Here is a 10,534-nt window from a genome sequence, read left to right on the forward strand (position 1 = left end):
CAGCTTCAGACAAATATAAACACAAATTACAGTTTGGCCTTCCTTGAGACATGCCTTGTATTTTAACTTTGCATTATAATAGAGAAGGAGAATCAGAATCAGAAATCCTTTATTAGTCCAACGACGGGGACATTTACCGTGTTACAGCAAAAGAACAAGAAAGTAAAGTGGACAATTAAATAGAATAAGATACAGTAACATTTGGACATTTGTACGAAAGAAATCAGAAGTTGTTATTCATAGTTCAGCTGTTTTCCTGAAGTCACAACCATCTTCTCATAAACAGTATGCTGCTTGCCATGTAAATGTTTAATTACATTTAAGCAAACACACACCGTTTTTTATGTTTTCTCAATAAAATCACTTGATGATGATATGATCATGTAAGTTGTTTGCCTCCTGTGACCACAACCCACAACATTTAAATGGTTCATACTGGCATTTAGTCAATAGCTTTCAGAAACCTCCACAATCCCTCCCCAAGACACTCAATCCCTCTGTTATTGTTTGTGGTCACTCAGCTGTATCGAGAACAATGTGAGATGGTTGAATCGGGTGAAGTGTCCTTCAAAATATGAAGCTCACTGTTACATTTCTTTAAATCTTACACCGTAGAAAAACAGATGTCATATCACAAGGTACCATGACACACAGGTGACAAATATAGTTTATGAACAAGTCAGTGTTCTCTTCTCTAATTGGCTCATAATAATCTCTGGGACTGATAAAAGGTGCTCTAACTTCACAGAGCATCTATAGTCGTCCTTGGCACATAACATTTGAAATAAGAGCAACAAAAAGAAACGAGGTATGTATTGCACAATTGTAATTCAGTATGAAAATACAGCAATAGTCATGTTAACTAATATCATGCATTTATTAACCAAAAATATTTTTGATTTTATGAGGTAAAAGTATCTATTTTGGTCTTCTTTACAGATTTCAGGCTGCAAAATGAAGCTTCTTCTCCTCACAACATTTGTAGCAACTGTCTGCTGTGTGAGTACAGTCTATCTATCTATCTATCTATCTATCTATCTATCTATCTATCTATCTATCTATCTATCTATCTATCTATCTATCTATCTATCTATCTATCTATCTATCTATCTATCTATCTATCTATCTATCTATCTATCTATCTATCTATCTATCTATCTATCTATCTATCTATCTATCTATCTGTCTATTACATTACAGGTCATTTAGCAGACGCTCTTATCCAGAGCGACTTACATTGAACTAAGTACAGGGACAGTCTCCCTGGAGCAACTCAGGGTTAAGTACCTTGTTCAGGGGTACAATGGTGGCAGCCTGGTATTGACCTTCTAGTGTTTTGTTTGGAAGGCGTACCACTAGGCCATCACCACCCCATCTGTGTATGTAACTGTCTGTTGTCTCTTTATTTATTGCAGGTCAATGCAGGCAAGGTGAGACACATTCATACGGATAATTTATGTGTGATTAGTGCACAAAACCAAAATTAAATGATGGTTATTAACAACTGCTCTTTCTCCCCCTTCACACAGACACAGAGGATGCTGGCAGCTATGCTCGGTATGAACCCTGGGATGATGGCAGGTATGAACCCTGGGATGATGGCAGGTATGAACCCTGGGATGATGGCAGGTATGAACCCTAGAGTGATGGCAGTTATGAACCCTGGAATGATGGCAGGTGCAAACGGAGTAATGGCAAACGGAGTAGCAATCCCTGGGATGATGGCTGGAGGCCTGAACCCGCCCATGGTAGCTGGTGGTGGGGCAGGTTTCATCGGGCAGCCACAGTTTGCCCAGGTGAGTCTATCAGGTTGTCATTTGAATCAGTTCAACAGGAAATAACAGAATTCAAGAATAATGATGAAGAGTTTGAGTCTGTTTAACATATTGCATCAATCGTAGGTTACAATAGTGAGCTAAAATGAAAACTGTAAACAAATAGAAAAACTTTGCTTAGTGAAAATAAGAGAATTTATAATCCAAAAGATGTCCAGTGTTGGTATAACAATGAAGATTGGTTGTTTTCTTTCAACACTTTCTTCACCACAAGATGGCGCTCCTTGTTAGTCCCTAATGTCTTCATCATTAGCAGATAGAAAATACTTCAACATTTGGCACCAATCTACGCTGTAATTCAGAGACAGATAATGCATGACATGATTTACTACATTATACAACAATATGTGCCAAATATCTGATCTGATCTTTCATATAAACAATTTTACAGCAATATTTAACCACAATCATCCTGATATGAACAATCCCCTTTTGTCTCCTTCTCAAAGTTTGTTCCCCGAGTTCCTGCTTTTGCTGCACCGGCCCCAATTCCCAATATGTACGCTGTCCCTGCAGTGAATGGGGTTAGTGTTGCACATACTGTAATTGTGTTAACAACACACATCATTCGATATTGTTTCAGGCTGTACCACATAAAAAATCATTGATTTATGTCTTTATTAATGGTAGTTTCCTTTCATGGGAGTCCCTCAAATGGGACAAATGAATCCTCCTCAGCAGCCTCTGATGGTAATCACTCACACTTTTATTACAGGCTACATGATGTAGATTGAATGATTGAATAATTAAATCTGGCTGCCTTTGTTTAGGGGGTCCCAGGTGGGGCCATGCAACAGCAGCTTCCTCTTCAGCCTGATCCTTTGAGAAGATTCAGGGTAGGAAACAAATACACAATTTACATTTACATAAAGCTTCTCTTGCTAATTGTTCTTTGAATCTCCAGCGTCAGATTATGAAACAGGACAACACCTTGAAGACCACTGTGGATACTCAGGTAAGAGATCCAGGCGGATAACATCATCAACAACTGTGATATGAGTTTATTATTGTTTGTCTTGCTGTGAATTTTAACGCCTCATTTGTTCACTCTCTGTTCAAACCCTCAGATTCCAGCTCCCGCTGAAACTACAACAACAACTCCCTGTGACAAAAAGGATCGTCATGAAGACTATTAAGATGATACTGATAACGTTTAATCAAATATGCAAGAAATATCAAAGTTGACTTGTGTGATTTTGTCTATGACCAATAGAAGGTGTGTGTGTGTGTGTGTGTGTGTGTGTGTGTGTGTGTGTGTGTGTGTGTGTGTGTGAAACTAATTTTGAAATGAATTGCAATAAAACTCATTGATGTTTCATGTTAACGGCCTAATAAAAAAAAATTATACTTCAACTGAAAGTTTGTTTTGTGATTTTACACCAATGTATTGACAATTCTCACAAATAAACTGGGTGGTCATCGTTGCAATTTATGGTGGCTCTCTGCTGCCATCTAAAGGATAAGAAGTATAAGAAACACACATAATAAAACAACATGAAACCACATGAAAAGAAATAAAAGAGGTTAGCTGAATAATTGTGCTAAAAAAACAAAAACAAATTCTCAAAGCCCAAAGTAAGAAGAGTTTTTTTGTGTTTCACTCACTGCAGTTGAAGTTAATTGAAACATAATGAAGACTTTATACACTCTGTCTGAACGATCTGTCACATATAGGCCTTTTTCATGGACAGTTTGAAAAGCACAGGTGTAAATAATTACCACACTGTCATGACTAACTGGGACACTTGAAGAGGACAGAGCCATCGTTTGTGTTATTAGTAGTAGTATTAGTAGTTCCTGCTAAATCATACTATCTGCTGTGAAAAAGGCCTGTTGGTCACAATTCAGGTTTACAAACAAGGGCAAGTTCAAGCTCAAGTCTGAATATCATTTTAACCAATAAACATAAACATGCGTGCAACAGATTTCACTAAAATGATAGTCTTTGATATTTTAATTATTTATTAAGCCTTGTACACTGTGGAAATGTAAAAGTCCGACACCAGTGGCTAGTGTTGTTGGACTTCTAAAACATTTGAATTCAGGACACCTCCCCTCACCCTGACTGTACAGTGCGTCTATGATCTTTCAAAATAAAGTTAATGCACAAACAGTCCAACTTCTACAGACTCACAAATACGTTTTCTGCTGTGTATCCTCAACATAAATCCCTACTCAGTCAACTATGAATATATATTATTTACCAATTAGACTCCACATGTGTCCACGCATGATGAACAACTTGTGACAAATGTGTGATTATAAACTCCCAGTTTGTCCTTTTTCTTTTTTCTCATGACATGCCAAAAAAATCTGTCAGTTTTAATGTCTGTAATTAAATCCTGAAGCACCACCCTTTAAAATGTAAATGTTCATAAACTTTACTTAGAGAACATATAAAAAGTTTATTTCAGGTCTCCTAAACTGAAAGTCATTGCCCTGTAAGAGCAAAACACTGAAAAGCTTTAATGTATGTGGGAAGCACTTACCATTTTAAATTCAGAGGGTTGTTAAAAAACTTTTCACAGATCATGTCATGGTGTTTAGAGACATGACTTATACCTAATAACATACTTACCTGTCCTGTGTTGTAAGTGTCTGACTCTGATGCCATGAGAAATGTCTGTCACTGACCACACATTGTCTGGATGGGTTGGCTGTGGACTATAACAGCTCACATGGACAGCATTTAAAAGGGGTATCGACAAGGCGAGGAGACAGGCACACAGAAAGGAAAAGAGAACCTGAGAAACGGTAAGATGATTTTGTAACGCTCATACTTTCAGCGAAAGTTTTATTTCTGTCAAGTAAAAACAAACAAACATGCGCTTTGTTTTTTTTACAGACTGTAGGACATAATGAAGCTGCAGACTGCCCTTGTGTTGGTCTGTCTATTCAGGACAAGCTTTGCTCTTCCAGTGAGTTAGATCTCTTGCCAAAGTATATATTTCTCATATCATCTAAAATGACAGAGATAAAGTGTTATTATTTTGTGTTTAACAGTTGCAGTTTGGAATCATTGGAAGCAACAGCAATGAGGTAAATATGACTGTTAAAACCTTTCTATTTGATGGTTGCAAAGTTAAAATCCCTCGCCATTTAGTAGTAATAATATTACCAAATTGAATAGAACCATTTTGTGTGTTCAGATCCTAAGGCTGAATGGATTAACTCTTGCAACTCTTGGACAAACACAGGTACTGGAATGGTTTTTGCTATGCATTTACTACATTAAGTTACAAGATTTATATTACTGTGCATTCCTTTGTCAGATGAAAATGTTTTCATGTGTTGATTTAAAAAAAAAGAAAATCAATCTGAACCAAATCTCTTCTTCTCCAGGGGTCTTCAATATTCCCCCAGTATGTGCTGCAGCAGCAGCAGCAGCCTGAGGTGCTACTCACTCCACAGGTGGTGAACTTGAACCCACAAGTGGTCAGTCCCTTCGGCCCCCAAGGGCCCCAGCTGTTTTACCAGGGCCAGGGCAATCAATTTACTCCTATGTTCATCCCCAACGGCCAGCAAGAGCAGCTTGGACCGCCACAGGACCCCAACGCTCCTGATGTCCTCAGGCCCAAAACCCTTTTCAGGTACAACAAAGCAGCATGGACACACAGCGATAGTGTGTTGTTTAACTACTCAGTGTTATCATTCAGCTGCTGCTCCTCACAGTCATAGGGAGAAATTAACATCTGTTTTAAATTTCCTTTAGATGTTTCCACATTTCCAGTACCCGTCTTATGGATTTCCTCAGTTTCCCAGACAGCAGGTATGAAGGAGAACATATTATCCTCTGTGCAAACCTCAACATCTTCTTTTAGATGCTCACTGCAGATTTAAATTGGATTCTATCATCCACAGGGCTTCCCTTACTTTCTGCCTCCTTACGGCTATCCCCAGCAGAGGAACACTGTGGTGATGCAGCCCAACAACGGTCAGCAAAAGCTGGAGAGAACCACACAGAGACCACAGCTCCCTCTGCAGGTGAGACATGCAAGATGACATGAAATAAAGCTCCCGGACTGAATGAAGATTTGCTTTATAGAGGCCAGCACAGAAGTGTTCGGCGCATTTCGGCTACATATTTACTGAACAATGTAAAAAAACAAACAGAGCTAAAATGATTCACGATGTGATTGTGTCTAGCAACTTCCCTTTTGCCACTTTGAGCTAAGGGTAAGAACTAAAGCAGCAGACAATGATGACTAAAGACAAGGTAATGATAATAACACAGCTGCAGATGTTGAGTCTGCGGTCACTCTGATGCAAAATTGACTGTCTGCCATATTTACCACAGGCTGCTGAAATCATGTCGCCTCAGTCCAATTTCAGATTTGAATATCTCATTTTAAAATATCTGCACTGCTGTAAGATACCTTTTGCAGCTTATACGCTTCATTGCTCAGTACCTATTTTCATCCATTTTTCTTCCTTATCTTATTTATTTCTTCTTGCAGATAATTCTTGTAACATTTAGAAGGTATATTTAGTTTTATTGTACATATCTTTAATGTCTATGGTTTTGTGTCTGAGGACCAACATTTTAAATGTTTTAAATACTTAACATATGTATCTAACTTTCCTGCATATCTTCCAATTTTAGCAGGCTTCCCAGCCTAAGGTGCAAACAGAAAGAGTGAGTACAATACATAACCTCTTCATTTTGTATAATTTCACCAATAAACCCATGAAGTGTGCACCAGTTCAGTCTAATTACTGTGTCATTTTCTATCCATCAGACATGGCCCCTGGGGACACAGAAAGAGTCAACTACAATTCCTCCTGATCCTCGTGGAGACACATCTGGCCCAGGGATTGACGAGGTATGATTTTATACGACTTCCTTAAATCTTATATACATTCATAGTATCCACACAAGCATATTGCTGGTTTATGTTATATGTCAGTGTTGGGCAGGATTGAGATCTGTTTTTGTTTTTCTCCAGGGTCACTCTAACTTCCCCTTCCTATTTGAGCCTTAGATTGGAAATAACAACAAGGTGATCAATCAGAAAATGCATTTATGTGTGTTCAGCAACATCCCTCATTCTTCTGAAAAATGCTCATTGTCATTGTTTCCAAATGCAATTTATTTGTACTTTGTATTTTCTAATTCTTTTTATATTACACTGAAACTGCCTTGCTTGTTTCAGGAATATGCTACTCACTTTCAAAACATGTCAAATAAAGAACTTTGCCAAAGTAATTTGCTTAAGATTTTTATTGTAGTACACAGAAATGATGATTTTAGAGGAAAATGCCGAATTACAGAAGTGATTTCTCAGAACTACAGGAAAGAAAATCTTCTTTAAAGTTGGTTGATCAAACTGAGTATTTGTTGGTTTCCTACTGAGAAAAGTGTGAGATAAGAACATTTGTCAGACGCAGCACTGTAGCAAATTGATGATCAGTGAATTGAGCCAAATCATTATCACTCCGTTAACACCCTCACCTTTTAAAGTTGTCAGTAATCTTCCTCTAGATTGTCCTCCTTTCCACGAAATTCACCAAGATTCATCTTGAAAATAAAAAAAAGAAAGACATTGCGTTTTCAAATGAACCAAACAAGGCCTATAGTAGGTCTATGACCGGTACATTTACTTGTGATTTATTAGCTGCACATACCAACAACAAAAAGCCTTGGCTAGTTTTTCATTTGCATATTTTTTCCATAAATCAGAAAGTCAATTCATATATATTGTCTGTACAATACTTACCGGTTTCAAAACCCCAAACTCAATGGAGACTTTGTTCTTCAAATGGAAAAAGAGAGATTGTGGTTATGACTGAAGACATTCAATAATATAATAATAATATAATAATATATAATAATAAATATAATGTGCAGTAAACATCGGGGAGATTACCGGCTCTGTGGCGTTGTAGAGGAGCTTCACATATTGCTGAAAATTTGATGAAGAGAAACAAAAATCCCACTGAAGTTGTTTTATAAACAAAATCAAAGATAATTTTTTAATTTTACATTAATTTTTTTATATTTGACGAAAATTAAAGTTTGACAGCCAGCGTACCCCAGTCTTTTGAGGCCCGTGTCTTCCTGCCTGTAAATGAAGCAACCTGTACAAATCAGACCAACTGTCTGAGCTTTGATATCGTAACTATTGCTTTAAAGAGTTAAATGACTTTTTCTACCTTATGATGGCGGTGTCCTCTTCCACCACGCTACAAATAAATTGTCAGTCATTAGTTTTCATTGATAATAATTTTTAGAATCTTTATTTCTCATTATTTAACTGTTATAAAACTTAACAATGAAATGGATTATTCAGTCATTTACCTTCGGCATCAGAAACGTGTTCTCCCCCTGTACGATCACAGAGGGAAATCATAACATGTCATAAGAAGGTGTAATTTACAACATGAAGTGAATAGTTTGTTAATTAAAGTTAAATGAAGTCATGAGTCATATTGTTTACCTCCTTCAGGGTCACATCAGTGGTGTTCTATGGATGAAACGTCACATGGTTAGTTTGAAGAAAATGATATTCAGTGACGCCTGTCATTTCAAACATACAGTATACTGTATATACCATTTATTTCACCTCATGATCTTACCTGAAATGCCACGTCGTCAACCTGAAAAGGAATTATAAGCACAAGAAAATCTGAGTTTTTGCCAACAGTTCTGGTTACATTGTGTGTTACCGTAATATCACATTGAGAGATGACAGCAGGCTTACCTTGAACGTAGGGGAAAACACCTAAAACAAGAAATAAATAATCGTATATCATATTTAATCATAAGTCGTAACAATACTGATGTTTAAGGTGAGTTTTTGGAGCAACTTTCAAAAGCAGACATTAAATAATGCTTCACAATAAAAGACAAAAGCAACAGACGTAAATATATAAAATGAATAGAAATAGGAGGAGGGCACAGTGTATGCACCTTCCAGCATGCCTTGTCAGGAGTGAACTAAAGACTTTAATCAGGTAGAAACCCAATCAGTTACACTTCTGTCTTTCTTTTTTCATTTGAGTACGGCCATAGTGTCATTGTGAGCTTACAAGTTCACCGGGGTTCCTCCTGTTGGGCTTGTTGCCATTTGAAGATCCTCTGTGTTTCCAGAATTGCCTGCCGGCCTCAGGAAGAGGGACACCATGAGCCTGTGTGAAATACAGATACATGCTGTTTACAGTAAACTACCAGGGAAAAGTACAGTATGGTATGTAGCAGTAGATCTTGATTACCATATTGCATATGTAAGGCAAATATTAAACAAATAGGTTGACACTTTGGCAGGTACTCTTACTCTTTTTGGTTAGTGTAACTAGATCAGATGTAAAGTAACCTCTTCATATACTCATATAATGACAAAATAAAGTTATTACCTGAAGGCCTCTAGATTTCTTAACCTAATCACAGTTAATTGGCTTCATGCTTAACATATACTACCTGGTGTGTTTAATTTCAACACAAACATAACTGTTTGTGGCTTTAGAGGGAGTTATATTGTTTAATATCGATTGATGAACCACAGATTGTCTGCCCGGTACGCTGGTTGCCTGCCAACTTCACTGTCATTGTTGTTGTTGCCACAAAATAGTTACAGAACATAATTTAAAACCAAAAAACATTCACTTTGTTGTTTGTGGAATAACAAAACTAAACAGCAAATAAGAGAATTTCCCAAAATGTTTAATTATTGCTACCAAGCTGAATAACAAACACATAACTTAAGGGGAGACACCCCAGGTGATAAGATAACACATTTAACTAATATATACCGCTATGACACTTCCCCGGTTGATAACTTACATTAAAGCAAGACTTTTTTCATATTATAATTTTCCTAATATTGTATGTTTAAATATGCAAACAAAGCATTCTCTTATTAAATATGCGCTCATTTGCATATTTTTCCCAATTTGTCGGATGAAGCCAGGTTCAAAATTCTTCCTTCATTTGGTTGACATATTAGGGTCAGAGGCTTTCACAGAGGGAATCTTTGTATGTCTCCATAAATCAGAAAACACTGCCATGTTTTTAGGAATGAAATGTCCTATAAATCAGGCTGTGAATGATATGTGAACAAACACTTCTATGAAAACCTTCTGAATATAGATAGGAATTAAATTGGAAAGTTTGGTGTAAGTCAGTTTTGTGAAGATTTCTGCTATTGAAAAAACTCATCTTGAGAAAATGGTCTTTAAAGATATGTATTGTAAAATGTCCATATGTTTTGCAAGACACTACACGTAAATAGGATTTAAACAAATCCTAATACATTTTATCATGAAACTGACCCAGTTGATTACTTACATGAAGACAAATATCTTTTGTGTTACAAGATTTAATATGCAACTGTGGCATGATCCAAAGCTAACTTTTGGAGACTTTAGGAAAAATCTGCAGACGCAAATAGACAAAGTAAGTAAAATAAACACCTAAATGTGTATTTTGGATGTTTTCTTTCCACTAATCTGAAGAAGAAATGTTATGGAAGCTAAACAAATTCTAAAATCAACCATTACACAAAAAACTAAAATATATCTTAAACAGCACATACCCATACTGAGTCTCCCTCTTGCCCGTCTCCATCTTCTGGTGTCACCGACTGCTCGTCGTCACCACGCTAAACAAATAGTTCATTAAATGAGAAAAAGAAATGTCACATGCCGAGTGTGGAGTGACCTCTGGATCAATGTGTCTCTTTATGTCTGTACCCTGTTACCTT

General features: G+C 36.9%; 1 protein-coding gene across 1 annotated transcript; it reads left to right on the forward strand.

The window, feature by feature from the left end:
• The first annotated feature begins 4,693 nt into the window (after positions 1–4,693).
• LOC115007258 (uncharacterized) lies at positions 4,694–6,817 on the forward strand. Its single transcript, XM_075074122.1, is given in 9 exon segments — positions 4,694–4,753; positions 4,839–4,874; positions 4,985–5,032; positions 5,178–5,399; positions 5,518–5,604; positions 5,697–5,819; positions 6,439–6,471; positions 6,596–6,658; positions 6,782–6,817. Coding segments are annotated over 9 exon segments (708 nt in total).
• The last annotated feature ends 3,717 nt before the right edge of the window (positions 6,818–10,534 follow it).

The sequence above is a fragment of the Cottoperca gobio genome, chromosome 1 (assembly GCF_900634415.1).
Source record: "Cottoperca gobio chromosome 1, fCotGob3.1, whole genome shotgun sequence".
Classification (NCBI taxonomy): Eukaryota; Metazoa; Chordata; class Actinopteri; order Perciformes; family Bovichtidae; genus Cottoperca; species Cottoperca gobio.